Below are 19,842 nucleotides of genomic sequence, written 5' to 3'. Positions count from 1 at the left end.
TCTATAATATTAAACAAATTACAGTTCAAGATAGCAAACAAAGTCTGAACAGTGACATATTTTCCCCACAAAAGCCTACTGAAAGGACAGGTTACAAATATTATAAGAAGTCCTGAAACACAGTCATAAAACACAGAGAAGGGTCATAAGAAAATCTGAGGAATTCCTGAAATTTTAAACAAATGGAATTGTATTGAAGGGAAAAATTCAGAATGCAAAATTTGTAATTCAACATGAGGAAAAAGCAGTCAGTAAAGAAGGCAGTACATCAGTATTCCCTGTTAAGAGAGTTCCAGAAAAGTTCAAACTCAGAGGCAGTGGCAAAGGCTGAAGTAAGGAATGGATGGTGGAAGCCTGGCAGATTCATTTAAAACTGTGGGAGCTAGGTTAGTGCCTAAACCCCTCACATGGTAAAAGGTGAAACATTTAAGTTCCTAAGATGCCAGTACTAACTACAGCACGTGTGTGCTAAGTCGCTTCAGTCATGTCCAACTCTTTGTGACCCTATGGACTGTAGCCTGCCATACTCCTCTGTCCAGGGATTCTCCAGGCAAGAATGCTGGAGTGAGTTGATGTGCCCTCCTCCAAGGGATCTTCCCAATCCAGGTATCAAACCTGCGTCTCTTATGTCTCCTGCATTGGCAGGTGGATTCTTTACCACTAGCACCACCTGGGAAGCCCCAGTACTAACTATAATACTTCTCTTCTTTTTAATTAATTAATTTATTTTAATTGGAGGATAATTACAATATTGTGATGGTTTTTGCCATGCATCAACATGAATCAACCACAGGTATACATGTGTCCTCCCCAACCTGAACTCCCCTCCCACCTCTCTCCCCACCCTACCCTATCCTCCTAGCTTGTCCCAGAGCACTGACTTTGCATGCCCTGCTTCATGCATCAAACTTGCACTGGTCATCTATTTTACATGTGGTAATGTGCATGTTTCAAAGCTATTCTCTCAAATCATCCCACCCTCGCCTTCTCCCATTGAGTCTAAAAGTCTGTTCTTTACGTCTGTGTCTCCTTTGCTGCCCTGCATGTAGGATCATTGGTACCATCTTTCTAAATTCCATATATATGCATTAATATACAGTATTTGTCTTTCTCTGACTTACTTCACTCTGTTTAACAGGCTCCAGGTTCATCTCCCTCATTAGAACTGACTCAAATGTGTTCCTTTTTATAGCTGAGTAATATTCCATTGTGTATATGTACCACAAGTTCCTTATCCATTCATCTGGCGATGGACATCTAGGTTGCTTCCATGTCCCAGCTATTGTAAATAGTGCTGCCATGAATACTGGGGTACGTGTGTCTCTTTCAATTCTGCTCTCTTTTAAGGAAAGTGGTGCATCTGCCGATGGAAACAACAGGATCTCAAAGGGGATGTGGGAGAAGAAATAAATTCCGCCCCCGCCAAGTGGATGGGGTGCCACTCAACTTTTATAACCATGAGCCTTCTCTAAGATATCTAGACTAACTAGTTCTTTTCCAAAATTATATATGCCGAAAAGCCATCTCTTAAACCCTACAGTGCATCTCCCCGTCCCATCCCATCATACAGATGGAATCCATCCTCCAGAGTGACCTGTCACTCACAACAGAGGGCTTCTTGTGGCACAGGAAATAACTGCTGAGGGAAACCAGAACAGCTACCAATATTGATGAAGCTAGAAATTCATGTGCATATACCATATACACATGTAAAACCATCTGCAACAGTACCAGACACATAGTAAGTATTCAATAAACATTGGTTTGTGGGCTTCTCTGGTGGCTCTGTAGTTAAGAATCTGTCTGCTAATGCAGGACGGAGAAGGCAATGGCACCCCACTCCAGTACTCTTGCCTGGAAAATCCCATGGATGGAGGAACCTGGTAGGCTGTAGTCCATGGGGTCGCTAAGAGTCAGACTTGACTGAGCGACTTCACTTTCACTTTTCCTGTTCATGCACTGGAGAAGGAAATGGCAACCCACTCCAGTATTCTTGCCTGGAGAATCCCAGGGATGGCAGAGCCTGGTGGGCTGCCGTCTATGGGGTCGCACAGAGTCGGACACGAGTGAAGCGACTTAGCAGCAGCAGCAGCTAATGCAGGAACATGGGTTCGATTCCTGGTCCAGGAAGATCCCAATGGCCACAGAGCAACTAAGTTCTGTGAGCCACAACTACAGAAGCTGTGCTCTGGAGACTGGGAGCCACAGCTACTGAAGCCCAAGAGCCTGTGTTCAGCAACAAGAGAAGCCACTGCAATGAGTAGCTCTCGCTCACCACAACTAGAGAAAAAGTCCACACAGCTACAAAGACCCAGCAGAGCCAAAAATGAAACAAACAAATAAATTTTAAAAATATTAGTCTTTGTATTTAAGAAAAAGCAAACAGCCTGAGAGACACCAAGTGGAGTTGCAAAAAAAAAAACCCTCAAAGAAAACAGTTGTGGCTAGATTATTGGCATTGATAAAGTTCAATAAGGTCAATGGATATAAATACTTACATAAAATATCAATTCTATTTCTGTAAAATAGAAAAAATTACAAAATGTAATTTTAAAAAAAGATCCCAAAAGGTGTGAAATATCTGGGAACAATGCTAACAAATCTCTAATAACACATTTATGGAAAAGTAGTAAACCAGTGAACAAATAAAACAGTCAGCACAGAAACAGATCCATGCATATTTAGACACTTGATATATGAACAGTGGAGAAAAGATAGACATGCAATAAATGGAACTGGGACAAAATAAAAAAAACAGTACCTTTGAGTTCCTGATGCCAAACACAAAAAATCAATTCCAGGTACATTAAAGGCTTACTATGAGGGACTTCTCTGGTGACGCAGTGGATAGGAATCTGCCTGCCAGTGCAGGGGACACGAGTTCAATTCCTGCTCCTGAAACTGAGTAGGGCAGCTACCCCCGTGCACCACAACTACTGAGCCTGCAGGCCCTAGAGCCCGTGCTCCGCAACAAGAGAAGCCACCGCAATGAGAAGCCTGCACATTGCAACTAGAGAGTAGCCCCTGCTCACCGCAACTCGAGAAAGCCTGCGTGCAGCAATGAAGGCCCAGCAAAGCCAAAATAAATAAATTAAAAAAAAAAAAGACCTAAAGTGAAAAGCAAAGTTAAAATGCTCAGAAAATGCACAAAAAAGTACATTCATGATCTCAAGGTAAAGAAGGATTTCCCAAAGACAAAAAGTGGATTAGCCATATAAAATAAAATGATTGTGAAGTTGTACTACCATCAAGAGTTTCTATTCATTAAAAGATATTAGAGTGAAAAGACAACTCACAGAATGGAAGAGGATATATTTGTAACATATATGGGTCAAAGGAATAGTATCCAGAATATATAAAACACTCCAACAAATCAAATCAATAAAACTACTCAACAGAAAAACAGATAAAGAGCCTAAACAGGCTTTGACAAACGAGGACATGCAGACAGCCAAAAAGCATGCGGAGATGTTTGGCTTCTTTAATCGTCAGGGAAATACAAATTAAAAGCCACAATGAGATACCATACATAATTATCAGATTGCATAAAGTTAGACAATAGTAAGTTAAGAATGTGGAATAACACATTCTATCATCAACTACTGGTAGGAGCATGAACTGGTACAACTACTTTAGAAAACATCTAGGCATTATATGGTAAAGGGAAAGATAGGCATACTCTGACTGTTCATTATCCTTTGGTATACATTATAAATTAATGCACATGTACACACAATATCTATGAATGCTCATAGCAGCACTGTTCATCTGTGCTTAAAATGAGCAACAACTCGAATGTCCTTCAAAATAACAATAGATTATACTACACGCCATGGGTAAGAATCTCACAAGAAGCATGAGATAAAAGAATACATACAGCATGATTTTCTTCGGGAAAAAAAAAAACAACTATCATGTTTACAGGCAACAGGCAAAACTATTATGAAAAATAAGCAAATCACTACAGAACTATAATCACAAAAGTCAAGATCCTGGTTGCCCCTTGGGGGAAGTGAGGAATATGAGATCAGAAGGGCCTACTGGGGTGTAGGCAATGTTCGCTTTCTTCACTGGATGGTGTTCATTTTATGATTATTTATTATAATGTACATTTATGTTTTACGGCCTTTTATGTATGCATGCTATATTTCACAGGTTTTTTTTAAGTTAAAAGAAAAAAAAAAGCAGCAGGAAAAAGGCATCAATTCTGCAAACACAGATCCCAGCAGACAGCATTACAGACCATGTAGTTTTGCAGTTTGGTTGTAGACAACATTCCTTAGAAGCTCAGCCTAGAGTATGGTGTACGTTTCTTTAGCCCTTTATCTTATGGCTCTAGGAAAAATCTTTCTTTTTTTTCAAAGAAACTGGAAAAGATTGTTTTCTGCAGCTAAATATAATGAGAACGAAGTGAACTCTCCGAAAAAAGAGTTCTTAAGCACATTCAGAAAAACAAAATTTATCTACAGTATACAAGTAATTCAGCTGTTGGCAAAAAGCACCTAAAATGAGATGAAAAGGGAGGGAAAAAGCTAAAAATAAAAAGGATATTCAAAGAAATGTTAATGTTTAAATCACAGTTTTTGTCAAAAGCACTAATATATTATGAAAGATATTCTGCAATGATCTAAAAATACTGAATAAGCCATGCTTTCCCTATTCATTTGAAATGTCACTTTTTATCATATGTTACATCTCGCCTCAGATCTATTTCTGGACTCATCCTACTAATCTATTTATGGTGCTTTTTAATAATTGGGAGTTTGTTTAAGTATCCTCCAATTATTTTTCTTTCTCAATATTCTCTTAAGTATTTTTCCATATGAACTTCAGAAGCAACCTCCACCCTGTCGAGGTTCTGATTGAAACGGCAACGACTTTATGTATTAAGGAACCTGCCTCTTTATAATGTCTTCCTTAGCCTTTCTTGTTTTCTACTTTACATTTTAATCAAAACACAAAAATGACTTAAAACTAGGAGCATATTAAAAACAGTATCAGATAGTATATGAACTCTGATTTAAGCATCCTTTAGAATATGTGCGTAAGTCATTAAAAGAAAGACTAATAAATTTTATAACACAAAAATGTAAAATTTCTGGATGAAGTAAAGCTATTATAAACATGTATAGAAAGTATATGTTCTTTATAATAAGTTTAAATTTGGGGGTACTTATATACTTATCACGTATTAATACCTATTAATATATACTGAGACTCATTTAACTCTCAAGAGGTAGGCGCTATCTTTAAGTTTTGACTGCTAGTTTTTTAGTTTGTTGCTGCCCCAGGGCTTTCTTCAGTTGTGGTACATGGGCTTATTGCAATGGCTTCTCTTTTTGTGGCACACAGGATCTAGGCGTGAAGGCTTCAGTAGCTGTCACACACGGGCTTAGTTGTTCCTCAACATGTGGGATTTTCCTGAACCAGTGATCGAACCTGTGTCTCCTGCACTGGGAGGTGGATTCTTTATCCACTGTGCCACCAGGGAAGTCCGAGGTAGGTACTATCTTGATTCTATTTTAAAGATGAGGATACTCAGGCACAAAGAGGTAAGGTCACACAGGCAGTAAATGGAGAAACTGGGATTTAAACCCAGGCAACTCAACAGAGTCCTAGTCACTGCACTAAGAGTTTTTACAGCCTTCTAATGTCAAAGTAGTACAGAACAGTAAAAGCCTTCAGGAAGCAATCTGAAAAACATGTATCAATAGTCATCGAAAGATAAAATACATTCTTCAACCAAATTATTCAGCTTTCGGAAATTTTTTTCCCTGAGGAAATAATCCGAATGGAGGAAAAGGTTACGTTGCTTTTGTCGTTGTTGTTTAGTTACCAAGTCGTGTCCAACTCTTCTGCGACCCCATGGTCTGTAGCCCACCAGGCTCCTCTGTCCATGGGATTTCCTGGGCAAGAAGACTGGAGTGGGTTGCCATTTCCTTCTCCAGGGTATCTTCCCAGACCAGGGATCAAACCCACGTCTCCTGCATTGGCAGGCAGATACTTTACCACTGAGGCACCAGGGAAGCCTTTATGTTGCTTTTACTTTAGTCTTTACTTACAGTATTAAAATACACTACACACCTGTCTAACACACATTCCCCCTTCTAATACTAGCATCCCAATTTTGTTCTGGAGTTCACAGTCTCCACTGCATGCAGTCTTTAGGAATGGAACTGAAAAACCTGCGTGCTGCTGGCCTGCTGCTGCTGCTAAGTCGCTTCAGTCGTGTCCGACTCTGTGCGACCCCATAGACGGCAGCCCACCAGGCTCCCTCGCCCCTGGGATTCTCCAGGCAAGAACACTGGAGTGGGTTGCCATTTCCTTCTCCAATGCATGAAAGTGAAAAGGGAAAGTGAAGTCGCTCAGTCATGTCTGACTCTTAGCGACCCCCTGGACTGCAGTCCATCAGACCCCTCCGTCCATGGGATTTTCCAGGCAAGAGTACTGGAGTGGGGTGCCATTGCCTTCTCCGGCTGCTGGCCTAGGTGTAGGCAAATGACCTGTGTCACTCTTTCATATATTTGCATCTTTAGATAGAAAGGCATAAAGCCAATTACTGGAGCTGACTCATCCCAGAAACTAAAACCTTTCAATGAGTGTCCACTAGTTCCTATCACCTAGAGCCCCAGAATACCTGCTTCTGTCCACTGTGAAACCTGGTTTAGCCTTTAGTTTGATTCTGTGAGCTACCTAACATCCTTCTAATAAATTCCCATGTTCTTTTCCCTCCTTATTATAGACTGAGTCACTGTGTTGTTTTCAAAGAATTGTAATACAAAACTAGTACCACAGAGTAGGCTGCAGGCAACTGATTCTCAGAAAAATGTCAATTAGTTATGGAACCAATAAAGGATAGAAGACACTGAGTCTCTTTTTCATATTCCAGATAGTAACCAGTGGTGAGATAGGGCTGAATTTATCAATAAACAGTAAATGGATAGTCTACAGTGAGCATATTAGCTTAGAATCATGGTAATGAAACTTCTCTGCAAACATAGATCCAACTCCAGCCTAAGATTCCATGACTGAGAAACAACAAACAATTTGACATGACTGTTAACGAGCTGAACTGCTGCTGCTGCTGCTAAGCCGCTTTAGTCGTGTCCGACTCTGTGAGACCCCATAGACGGCAGCCCACCAGGCTCCCCCGTCCGTGGGATTCTCCAGGCAAGAACACTGGAGTGGGTTGCCATTTCCTTCTCCAATGCATGAAAGTGAAAAGTGAAAGTGAAGTCGTTCAGTCGTGTCCGACTCTTAGCGACCCCACGGACTGTAGCCTACCAGGCTCCTCCATCCATGGGATTTTCCAGGCAAGAGTACTGGAGTGGGGTGCCAATGCTTTCTCCAGCTGAACTGTGTCCTTCCAAAAAAGATATGCCAAAATCCTAATACTCAGTACCTCAGAACATGATCTTATTCAGAAAGAGGGTCTTTACAGAGACAATCAAGTTAAAATAAGTCATGAGGGCAGGCTCTAATCCAGTAGGACTGGTGTTCTTATAAAAGGGGGAAATATGAACATAGAGACAGACAAACACACAGAGAAAAGATGTTAAAACACATAAGGAAAAGAGTCATTTGACTAGAGGGATGCTTCTACAAACCAGGGAATGCCAGGAATTCCTGGTAAACATGAAGCTAGAAGAGGTAAAGGATTTTCTCTCAGAGCTTTCAGAGTATAGAAACAGCATGGCCCAGCCAAAACCCTGATTTTGGACTGTGGGCCTCCAGAACTGTGAGACAAGAAACTTCTGTTAAGTCAACCAATTTTTGGTACTTTAGTATGGAAGTTCCCGAAAACAAACACAAGGATATAAAGGAAACAATTAAAAGATTTAGGGAAATAGGGACCTTAGATTAAATCTATTATATGAACATGCATCCCACTTATCCACCCCAGGAAAAGTTGAGAAGACTCTCTTCAACTTCAATACTTAAGGAAATAATTAAGTAAACACCAAAACCTTTTTTAAATTGAAGTATAGCTGATTTACAATATTGTGCTAGTTTCAGGTATTCAGCAAAGTGATTCGGTTATTAATCTTTTTATATTTTTTTTTCTTTCTTTTTTTTGGATACACTGTGTGGCATGTGGGGTCTTACTTCCCTGACCAGGAATTGAACCCAGGCCTCTTGCATTGGGAGCTTGGAGTCTTTGACACTGGACTACCAAAGAAGTTCCTATATATTCTTTTTATTCTTTTCTACTATTGGTTATTACGGTTATTGGTTATTGCAGTTCATGGGGTCGCAAAGAGTCGGACACGACTGAGCAACTGAACTGAACTGACTGGTTATTACAAGATATTGAATGCATTTGCTGTGCTATACAGATAGCTTATTGTTTATCTATTTTATATATGGTACACCAAAATCTTTTAAACACATTTTACTGACTTTTCTCTCTAAGCAAGAAATACTAAGGGAAGAGGCTGCAGTAAAAATGGGTCTCCTGATCTCTGTGGGTGGGAAAATCCTGAGGTGATGGAGATCAGATGGGAGCAGTTAATTACCCAAAGAAAATCTGGTATGGTTACTTCACTGACAACAGGGGAGAAGAAAAACGATCTCCAGAATGGTCTCTCACCAAAAACCAAGAAACAAAACAATCTTCCAAGTTTAAAGAATTGTTAACCATCTTCAAAGTGGTATGTGGCCATTTTCACATGCAGCTAAACACCGAGGAAAAAGATCCCCACAACACTGAGGAACTATTGAACAACAGCTCTAAGATAATAATCCTGGAGCTACAAGATACAGCCACAGTCCACAGAGCTAAGGCCCATGGAGGTCAGGTTCTAAACAGACTTTCAATCCAGTCTACCTGAGACCCAATGGAATCCCAAACCTATCACATGGCTTTTGGTCCCCAAATAACCTCAGCAACTAACAGCTTCCTCTCATGGTTCTCCAGTAATTGGTCAGAAAGTCTATTATGGTAGAAAAGGCCAAGTGCAAGACCACCAATAGTACTCTCTTCCAAAATAGCAAGTTAAAAGCATTATCACATCTCTCAAAGAACCACAAAGATTGGTGTCACCATTAAAACATGAGTAGAGGTGATGATCTGATATAATTTGACTACTGCAAAAGTCTGACAGCTCTTAGAAAATGACAGAGGATTATAATCAAATATAATCAAATAGTGATGCCAAATGTTGCTGCAGTTTTGATGTTTTGATTTATCCTCTTTACTGAAACAAATAAACACAGCCCTGGTTATCTGGTATGCATCCAATTGCAGGGCTCTGATGAAACAGCTACCTAGATTCACCTGACGCCTGCTTCTTCAGGTTTACTTCCCCGCCCCCTCAAGAATAATCCAAAGAATTTTTTTCTTGAACCAATATAGAAAGTCAACTGCCAACAAAATATACCATCACTCCCAAATACTATTATAGTATCTAATTCCTGTGTATAGTATCTAATCCCTGTCTCTCAGTCATGTCCAACTCAGCGACCCCATGGACTGTAGCCCGCTAGGCTCCTCTGTCCATGGGATTTCCCAGGCAACAATACTGAAACGGTTTTGCCATTTCCTTTTCCACGATTCTTCCAGACCCACGGATTGAATTGAGTCTCTGCGTTTCCTGCATTACAGGCGGATTCCTTGCCTGAAGGGTGAAATTTGAGGAAGAGAATTGCAATATAAGCACCAGGGAAGCCCTAATTTCTACACCATCAAAATCAGGAAATTAACATTGATAGCATACTACCACCTAATTTATAGATCTCACTCATTTTCATCAACTAGCCTAACAATATCTTTATAATAAAAGGATAAAATTCAGGATCCCTTGTTATATTTGCTTATCATGTATCTTTAGTCACTTCCAACTTGGAACCTCAGTGTTTCCTCGATGCTTTTTAGGAACACTTGGCCCGTCATTTCAAGAATGTCTCTCAGTTTGGGTTTGTTTCATGTCTCCTCATGTTTGTAACCAGATTATGCATCTTTGGCAGGAACATCACAGAAATATGATCATCTCCCTGCAGGCAGTATACAATTTCAATTTGTCCCATGAAAAGTGATGCTACTCTTGAATCACTCAATTAAGGTGGTGTCTGCCAGGTTTCTCCCTATAATCTTTTTCTTTTTGTAATTAATAAGTTTCACAGGAAGATTATCTGAGACAACATAAATATCCCTTCAAGTGGATTGAATGGTGCCCCCCCAACACCAATAAAAGATATGCCCACCCAGAAGCTGTGAATGTGACCTAATTTGGGAAAAGGATCTTTGCAAATGTAATTAGGTTAAAGATCTTAAGAAGCAATCACCCTGGATTAGAGAGGGTCCTAAATCCAAAGACAAGTGTCCTTAAGACAGAAGGGGGGAAGACACAGGTGATATAAAGACAGTGGGGACTGACAAGCCAAGAAATGCCAAGAACTGCTGCCAGCCACCAGAACCTAGAAGAGAGGATGGAACAGATTGGCCCTCAAAGCCTCCAAAATGGGATCAACCCTACTGACACCAGGATTTCAGACTTCTGGCCTCCAGAACCATGAGAGAATAAATTTACGTTGTTTTAAGACATCCAGTGAGTGCTAACCACACCTCTAGGGAACTAATTATAGCAATTCTGTTCCTCAAAGTTTTCCCTACTAGTTTTAGTATTTAATGATGTTTCTTGGCTGCATCAACTATTATGATGGTTACCAAATTAAATTTTCTAGTTCCATCATTCTTTCTACATTCATTAGTGGACTCTTGTAAAGAAAACCTTTACATCAGTTTTATTTGTAACAGGCAAAAGCTGTAGACAATTCAAATGCCTATCAACAGGTGAATGGATAAACAAACTGTGATATATCTAGACAATGGACTACCACTCAGTAAGAAGAAAAAAAAGGAATGAACTACTGATAACATGCAACAACATGCAGTAGCAGAGATTATCTAATACTGATGGAAAGCAATGAATGATTAACAGAAATAGAAAAAATTGGTACTTGATAAATATGGCAAATTCACTCAGCACATGTGATGAGTGAGATGATGAAGGTCCTTGATACTAAAAACTGAGAAATATGAAACTAATGATACAAGCTTAAAATTCTATGATTTAATAAAAGTTTTCTTCAAATTTGGGGAAGATCTAAATTTGGTTCAGGTGGTAAAGAATCTGCCTGCAATACAAGAGACCCAGGTTCAATCCCTGGATCTGGAAGATCCCCTGGAGAAGGGAATGGCAACCCACTCCGGCATTCTTGCCTGGAGAATGCCACGGTCAGAGGAGCCTGGTGTGCTATAGTCCATGGGGTCGAAAAGAGTTGGACACGCCAGAGCGATAAACACTTTCTAGTTCTATCTCGCTTTCTCTTGTTTCCCTTTACCCTTTCTGCCCCTCTTCTGCATTTGTCCATCTCTGTTTCTGTCTTTAAATTTAAGATAATGAAAACTATCTGCCAAACGCAGAATCAACAATTTAGGTTAAGACCAGTTTCTTCATAATTCATTCTTTTGGCAATCTTCTCTTAAGTAAATGCTCTGATTTTCAGTTGAACAAATTAAAAAAATAAAACTTCCCATATTTCATCTTCCTTTACAAATAGTGTGGCAAATTTCCTGTAATCACATCAGAGATCACACTTCATTCATTTCAAGTGTATGTTGTTACCTTTCTAATGGTTCTCTTCATAAGTCAATGAACTATGATTCAAAGGAATAAAAACTGCATGTTGCTCACTATCTTCTCTGAACTATCAAAAGGAAAGGGTAATAAGAACATTATTTCAAATGAATAAACCTATAAAGAAGCACACATAAACTTTGAAACATTATCTCTTAGAACGCAAGCATAACACAGGAACAGTAAATCCACACACAGGAATATACAAAACTTAGGCGTATACTGTAACTTAAGATCAAGAAGTAATAATAATATGAAAAAATTTTTAAAAAGAATATGTTGGGACTTCCCTGGTATCCAATGGATAAGACTCCATGCTCCCAATGCTGGGGGCCTGGGTTCGATCCCTGGTGGGGGAATTAAAGTCCCACACACTGCAACTAGGCCTGTGCTGCAACTACTGAGTCTGTGTGCTCTAGAGGCCATGAGCCACAACAAGACCCAGCACGGCCAAAATAAATAAATTTCAAAAAGAGGATATGTTGGGAATTCCCTAGCAGTTCAGTGCTTAGGACTCCAAGCTTCCCACTGCTGGGGGCCCAGGTTCAATCCCTGGTTGCGGAACTAAGATCCCACAAGCCACACGGCATGGCCAAAAAAAAAAAATGATATATTCACATTCTCTCTCACTCTTTGCTATATTTATCAAGTCCCTCTGCCTCAAGACAAAAATAAGTCATATAAAAATTTTTAGATAATTCAAGTTTTCCTTTGTAAATTTGGCAAGGGTATATAAGCACTTGAACAGTGCTAGAGAGGTCAAGCTTAATGGTTAATTAAACAAATCAAGAAGGGCTTAGGGGGACTTCCCAGGCGGTCCAGTGGTTAAGACTCCACCCTCTGCTGCAGGGGGTGTGGGATCCATCCCTGACTGGGAAACTAAGATCCTGCAGGTCAGAAGTGGACAAAAAAAATAAGGGGGTGTGGTGTAGGAAGACAAAGAAGCAATTCTTTAAAAATATAAGAAAGCCCTCCCCACCCATTAGTATGGCTATTATTTTCTAAGAAAAGAAAAATATCAAATGTTGGCAAGAATGGGGAGATATCAAGACCCTTGGAGAACTGCTAGTGGCAATATAAAACAGTACACCTGCTGTGCAGTTTGGTGATTCCTCAGAAAATTAAATACAGAATTACCAAATGACCTAGCCAGTCCACTTCCAGGCTTAGATCCCAAAGAATTGAAAACAGAGAATCAAACTGGCACTTCTACACTCAAGTTCACAGTAGCATTAAAACATAGAAACAACCCAAATATCTATCAACAGATGAATGGATAAAACATGGTGTGTATATACAGTGGAATATCATTCAGGCTTAAAAAGGAAGAAAATTCTGATACATGCTACAATTTGGACAAATCTTTAAGACATCATGCTAAGTGAAATAAAATACAAAAAGGGCAAATGTTGTATGATTCTGCTTGTATGAGGTACCTAGAAGAGGTGAATAGCAACTGGAAGTAAAATAGAGGTTTACCAGGGCTGGAGAAGAGGATAATGGGAAATTACTGTTTAATAATGAGTACTGAATTTCCATTTGGGTAATGGATGAGTTCTGAAAATGGAGAGTGGTGATTGTTGCACAATCCTATGAATATACTTAATGCCACTGAATTATACACCTAAAACTGGCTAAAATAGTAAATCTTAGGCATACACATTATAATTTTTAAGGGGGGAAATTTTTTAATTAAAAAAAAGGTAAAAACACCAATTTAACCATCACACCCACAGAAATTCAACTAAACTAGCAGCTACTTTGGGCAAGGAATTGCATGGTCAGCCCTAAAAGATTAACTATAAAATGCGTAAGGCAGTATCTCTGCTCCCGAAGACCCCAAAATTTAGCCAAGACACAGACAGTATCTCACACAGCAGTTATCTCACAATGATGTGAATGATCTTTACAGGGATTCCACAAGACCAAAACCATTTTCATAATAATTCTGGGTTTATTTGCCCTTTTCACTGTGTTGACATCTATACCAATGGTTGAAAAGCAGTGGCTAGTAAAACTGCTGTTGCCTTAGCAGGAATCAAGGCAGTGGTACCACAGTGAACTAGTAGTCACTGTATGCACTATAACCAGGGACTTCCCTGGCAGTCCAGTGGTGGACTCTACACTTCCAATGCAGGGGATCGGATTTGATCTCTGATTGGGAAACTAAAGATCCCACATGCCTCAAAGTCAGAAAAACACAGCCACTTACTTACAGTTTAAAAAAAGAAAAGGCAAACCAGTTTAACTTATGAATGCCCTTGATGATGCACTAAAAATTAATTTTATTAAACTTCCACCCACGAATACATGTGTTTCCAACATTCTGTAAGACAAGAGAAGAGGTATGCATAAAAGGCTTCTGTTGCACAGTATGGCTGTGAAGAGGAAAAGCACTAGTGATTGAGTGAATTACGGAAAGAAGTAGCCACAATTCTCCCCGACCATCATTTTTACTTGAAAGACTGATAAAAATGACTTAGTAAGACTTGAGCAGAGAATTCCCTGAGGTCTAGTGGTTAGGATTCTGGCCTTTCTTTATATATATATTTATTTATTTGGCTGTTCCAGGTCTTATTTATATTCTTATTTATTTGGCTGCTCCAGGTCTTAGTAGAAGCACATGGGATTTTTACTCTTCAATGTAGTACACAGAATCTCTTTTAAAAGTTTCCAGAACACTTAGTTTTTGACATGTGGAATCTAGTTCCCCAACCAGGGATCAAACCAGGTTTGATTGCATTGGGAAGGCAGTCTTAGCCACTAGACGACTAGGGAAGTCCCAGAACTGTGGCCTTTTATTGCTGTGTCCCTTCACTGCTGTGTCACTGGTCAGGAAACTGAGATGCTGCAAGCCACAAGGCACAGCCAAAAAAAGAAAGACTTGGGTATCTGGCATACATTTTTTTCAAAATGAAGTTTTTCAAGAAAAACTGACAGTATTTGTTGCCAATGATAAACTTCTAACTGCTGCTTAAAACCTCATACTTAATTGGTTGCATTGGGTGTTAGTTGCAACACTCGGGATCTTTATTGCATCACGTGGGATCTTTCCTCACAGTACATATACTCTCTAGTTGCAGCATTCAGGCTCAGTACTTACGGGCCCATGGGCTTAGTTGCTCTGAAGCAAGTGGGATCTTAGTTCCCCTACCAGGGATGGAACCTGAGTCCCCTGCATTGCAAGGCAGATTTATAACCACTGGACCAGCAGGGAAGTCCCCAAACCTCCTATTATAGAATATGTGTGTCCACTACCTTGTACTGATGACAATAAACTTGATAACTTCCCAATCTTAAGACTTTTCTGATGAGATCAGTGATATTAACAAATGTGGGCACTTTAATATTATATGATGAAATGCATCAATACTTGGAAGATCTACATAATTCAGTGAACCATTATTTTCCAAATGACTCATGTACCATGCCACAAGAACACATGTGGGTAAAAGGCTGATTCAAAGTGCAAGAGAAACCAATGGCTCTTACTGTTAAAATAGAAAAGTTCATTGGTGATGTTTCAGATTCCACTTTGACTAATCTTAAGAAACTACCACTTTGGGGTAGAATATCCACAATTATCTGAAAAGACAAACTATTCCTCCCTTTTTCTTACTACATATGTGTGTGAGACTGCCTTTCCTTTATATACTTCACCAGCCAACACAGCATAACAGACTGAATGCAGAGGCAGATACAAGAATATTATTTTTTAGACCAAAAAAATTTTTATTAGGATATCAAAAACATAGTCCATATAAAGCAACTTGATAAATTTGATTTAATCAAAATTAAAAATTTCTCTTTAAAAAACAGTGCTAAAATAATGAAAAGACAAGTTGCAGACTGGGTGAAAATGTTTTCAAATTGTATATCTAATTAATATCTTGTATCCAGAATGTATTAAGATCTCTCAAAACTCAAAGAACAAAAAATGGGCAAAAGATCAGAATATTTATTTCAATGTTTCTTATTTTAGGGGGAAAAGTGATCTTTCACTTTAAAATGTCAACACACAATAAGCTTATTTTTAATAGATTAAATTTTGTTAATTTCTCAGTTTGGGGTTTTTTTTTAAGATTTATTTATTTGTTTTTTGGCTGTGGTGGGTCTCCGTTGCTGCATGCGGGCTTTCTCTAGTTGGAGCGACAGGGGGCTACTCTTCACTGCAGTTCTTGGGCTTCTCCCTGCAGTGGCTTCTCTTGCTGCAGAGCCCGGGACCTAGGCATCCAGGCTGCAGTAGCTGAAGCACAGGGGCTCAGGGAGTTGTGGCTCCCAGGCTTGGTTATTCCATGGCATGTGGGATCTTCCCAAACCAGGTATGGAACTGGCGTCCCTTGCACTGCAAGGCAGATTCTTAACCCCAGGGAAGCCCCTAAACTTCTCAGTTTTAACGTCTCATACAGTAAGATATGATAGATGTAGCCCACATCAACAAAAGCTGCTTAGAACTCTGAATCATTTGAGTACAAAGGGTTCTGATAGCAAAAAGTTTGAGAACCACTGCTATAACCTGACACACAGGAAGACTGCGTTTGTCAAGACTTCCATATATGGAGCATACTCTTTTTTTCCTCAAGTTTTAATGATGGAGTATAAGGTTAACTGAGGAACAAAGTAAGCTTTAACATTTGGTGTATAAATCTTGGTTCAAAAAGTACATATATGTCAAAGGACATACACATTCACATTTAACAGCAAGATTTCTGCTTTATTAAAAAATGTTCAAGTAACAGGGTTTATATTTTATCCTTTCAGTGAAAACACATGGCAAATTTATGTTGCTCCAAGTGTACTGCAAAATACACAGGACTCTAAATGTTCTCTGTGTCTAATTTTCTTCTATCTTGTCTTGCTGTCCACTCCCACTTGCCCTGCAAGCACTGAAATGACAAATTTCTGGAATATGCTGCTGGTGCTTTCAGCTGTGCTCTGCCTACACAAAAACAAAACAAATTCATAATAGGGGCCTCTGGGATTGGATGAAACAGCCTCCCACAGGCGGACTGGTGGTTCTATGAGTCAATCAAATAATTCTTGGCAGAAATCCAGGCAAATAGAAAACAGACTTTGAAAGAAGTTAGTCTACAACTCTATGACAATACCTTTTAAAAATGTTCTGTATTTGATTAACCTTTACACTCTTCTCTATGTCTCTGTCCCTCTGCTGAAAATAAAGCAACAATATGCTACCTTAAACAAGAGGACTTTCTTAAACAACAGAAGCGGTATTGTGTTTTCTCTAAAAAAAGATTCATGCCATTCATTCACAGCAATCCCTAAGCACCTACAACTCTGTATGGTAACATAGGTTGGGTACAGAAACATCGGCTGCTTTAGAACACATTCAAAGCTGCGATGCAACTACAGCTACATCGAACTTTTAGAAATTAGGGTCTCCAATTTCTTTTGGCACATCAGTAATTCCTTATCTCTTCCTACTTTGACGGGTATCTACAATTTACAAGCACTTTTACGTGGGAACTGTTGAGAACTCTCTGACATCAATTAGCTAAGGCAAGTACCAAAGGGTTAAAAAAAAAAGTGCACTTTTGAAAAGCCCTAAGATGAATTTAACACATCCCGGTAACCGGGCCAGTTTAAGTGGTAAGAACCCATTCCGCGCTTTTGTTTTTCATAAGCAGTACAAGCATAAAGATTCTAGAAACATTTCATGACCACCATACCGAATTCCTATCCAAGACTAAGTCGCTGGATGATAACTTTTTAGCCTTTCTAACATAGCCAACAGCTTACTCCAACTACCAGCCACCCGGGGTCAATTTTGGAGGCCTGACACCGCCGGTAGGAGGCCACCGATAGGAACAAGTCCTTCAGAGCAAAATTATGACAGATTCGAAGGAGACACTCTATTTTTTTTTCCTGCCATCTCCCGCTTCCTTCGCGCGTCCTGGGTAGCATCATGTCTTCAGTGCATCTTTTGGCCAAAATCTGGCGCCAGGTTTCAAACACGCTTTCCGGCTGGCTGCCACCAGAGTGGAGTAGCGAAGGAAGGACGGGACGGCTACCCACCGATCCTGGCGGGGTGGGGGGTGGAAATAAAGCGAGGGACGTCTGAAAGGAGACCGCAACCCTCTCCTTCCGAAAAGCCACTTTCGTTTGCCCGGAGCCCCCCATCCTGGAAAGGGCGCTGAGAGACCCAGGAGTCTTCCCTCCCGTTGATGGACACACAGAGAGCGCCCTCGGTGGCCAGGGGTTGGGGGGCGCGCGGGGCCGGCGCAACAGAAAGCCCCGAACTGCGCGGAGAAGAGGAGCGGGGCGGCCGCAGCAAGCCGGGGAACTCACCCAGCTTCTTCCACATGGCGAGATGACAGGCGAGGAAGCCTTTGCGGATGGCGGCGCACACCTTCGCCGGCTCGGACGACGTGAAGCCCCTCTGCTTCTTGATGAAACCCCACAGGTGCTCGCGGGCGAACTGCGCCGCCTCCCGCCCGCCGTGCCCGTCGCACACGGCGAAGAAGGCCACCGAGGAGCGGCGGCGGCAGCAGCGGCCGGGACCCGGCGAGGCCCCGGCGCCGGGCGGCGCGGCGCGAGCCTCCCGGGCGGCCCCCGCGGCGCCTCTCCCCGCCACTTCGCCGCCGGCCGGGGGCGGCGGTGACCGCGGCGGAGGCGGCGGCCGCGAGGGCGATCGCCGCGGCGAGGGCTCTTCTTCGGCCGCCGGCTCGGGCTCCACCACGATCTGAGTAACGTCCTCCATGTACTTCCTCCCGCCCTGGTCGGAGAAGACGCTCACTCCCAGCGAGTACAGCCCCGCCATGGCCGGCTGGCCGCGATCCTGCCGGTTCCGCGCGGCCCGCCGAGTCCCCCCGGCGGCAGGCACCCTCGGCGCTCGCCAGCCAACTATTGTTTATCTCGGACGAGGCCGAGCCTGGGGAGGGGGCGGTCCCGGAGGGCGGAGGTGGGGGGGGCGCGCGCGATGTCGGGACTTGTCCGCGAGAGCTGGGCCCGAGAGCCGGGGGCGGAGGGAGCCGAGCCGCTGCGCCTGCGCAGTAGGCCTTCGCTCCGGCCCGCCGGCGCCCACCCCACAAATCCGACGTTCTCGCCGGCTGACGTCACTCGGCTCTCCGGGGCCGACCAATCCGGAGTCGAATTGGCGCGCGCGCCCGCCCTCCGCCCCCAAGCCTCGCTCCTCCCTGCAACGGCCGCGCTCCTCCCCTCTGACCCGCGCGGGCGCTGCGCCCGCGCCGTACCCGCCCGGCTTTAGCTTCGCCACAGCGGGCGGTTTTCGCCCTCCGGCTTTTTCGGCGGGTGTTAAAACGCGTTATCTGCTGGTCTGCTATCACCTTTTGGCTCAATCCCCGGGATCACGATGCTTGCGGCCGCCCAGGGCGTGCCGCTGCTTGTCTTGCGGGGACAGCCCTGTGGGCCCGGGCCTCCCGCGAGTCCGGAGAATCTGCCGGGAAAAGACCTTCCATTTCTTCAACTGAAATGGCGGGAAACCTCACTTCGGAAGGTGGTTTGCGAACAGGCTGGGAAAAAAAGCATGCCACCGCTGAGCTGGATTTGGGTGGGATGTATCCGACCGGGAGTTGAGAGCGCAAATCCAATCTGTGTTAAGAAAGCTTGGGATTTCCATCTGGTCAGCTACCCAGTCTCGTTTCACGTACGTCGGAGACTGAAAAGGCTTATATTTTAACTTTTTTTTTTTAACATCTTTTAAGCTTTTTTTGAAAGTAGTAGTTTTTCTCACGAGCCCTGGGTGCAAGCATTTTACTCCTTTGGTGGTATCACTTGAAAATAGCTTACAAAAACTGCCCAGCGCTACCGGGCTCCAACAGTTCGGTTATCTTCCCGCGTCTTCTCCCAGCAAGTTACGATCTATAAGCTAAAACCTTTGCACGGATTTCAACAGCACTAAAGCAAGCCTCAGCGTGGGCAGGTTGGTATGTTGTCAGCAGTAAAAGTTCTTGGGAATCAATTTAAAGTTCACTTTGTCAGTTTTTGCCATGCCGCTTTCACCATCAGCTCTCCTGTGTGTTCTTCCCAGTAGAGTCTTGGAGATTTTTCAAGTGGAATGATGCTAGCACTGGGAATGGGGAAAATGTTCATTTTTCGACATGTGACACAAGACATAAAATAGGAAAAATCCTTCTACCAATAAAATATAAATAAAAATCATTTCAAAATGTAGCAAATCTGACTAGATCAATTAAATTGAAAATGTACTCAAAGACGACAT

General features: G+C 42.0%; 1 protein-coding gene and 1 long non-coding RNA gene across 5 annotated transcripts in view; both read right to left on the bottom strand.

Annotated features, from left to right (window-relative positions):
- The window catches only part of PPM1D (protein phosphatase, Mg2+/Mn2+ dependent 1D), a 60,001-nt gene extending 41,474 nt beyond the window's left edge, over positions 1–18,527 (bottom strand). For all 4 annotated transcript variants that reach the window (XM_081585012.1, XM_081585015.1, XM_081585013.1 and 1 more), the window contains exon 1: positions 17,949–18,527. In XM_081585012.1, coding sequence (XP_081441138.1) covers positions 17,949–18,420 — 472 coding nt within the window. In that variant the 5' untranslated portion in view covers positions 18,421–18,527. The remainder of the gene's footprint in view (positions 1–17,948) is intronic.
- On the bottom strand, positions 8,195–14,105 carry LOC145543453 (uncharacterized). The gene is made up of 2 exons (XR_014080721.1): positions 11,289–14,105; positions 8,195–8,271 (listed from the first exon to the last, which is right to left on the bottom strand). It is a non-coding gene; the product is annotated as an uncharacterized LOC145543453 (long non-coding RNA).
- Positions 18,528–19,842: the final 1,315 nt, after the last annotated feature.

The sequence above is a fragment of the Giraffa tippelskirchi genome, chromosome 3 (genome assembly GCF_054371585.1).
Source record: "Giraffa tippelskirchi isolate mGirTip1 chromosome 3, T2T-mGirTip1v1.2.pri, whole genome shotgun sequence".
NCBI lineage: Eukaryota > Metazoa > Chordata > Mammalia > Artiodactyla > Giraffidae > Giraffa > Giraffa tippelskirchi.
Note: the sequence above shows the minus strand (reverse complement) of the source record. Positions and strands in the feature narration are given on the sequence as shown.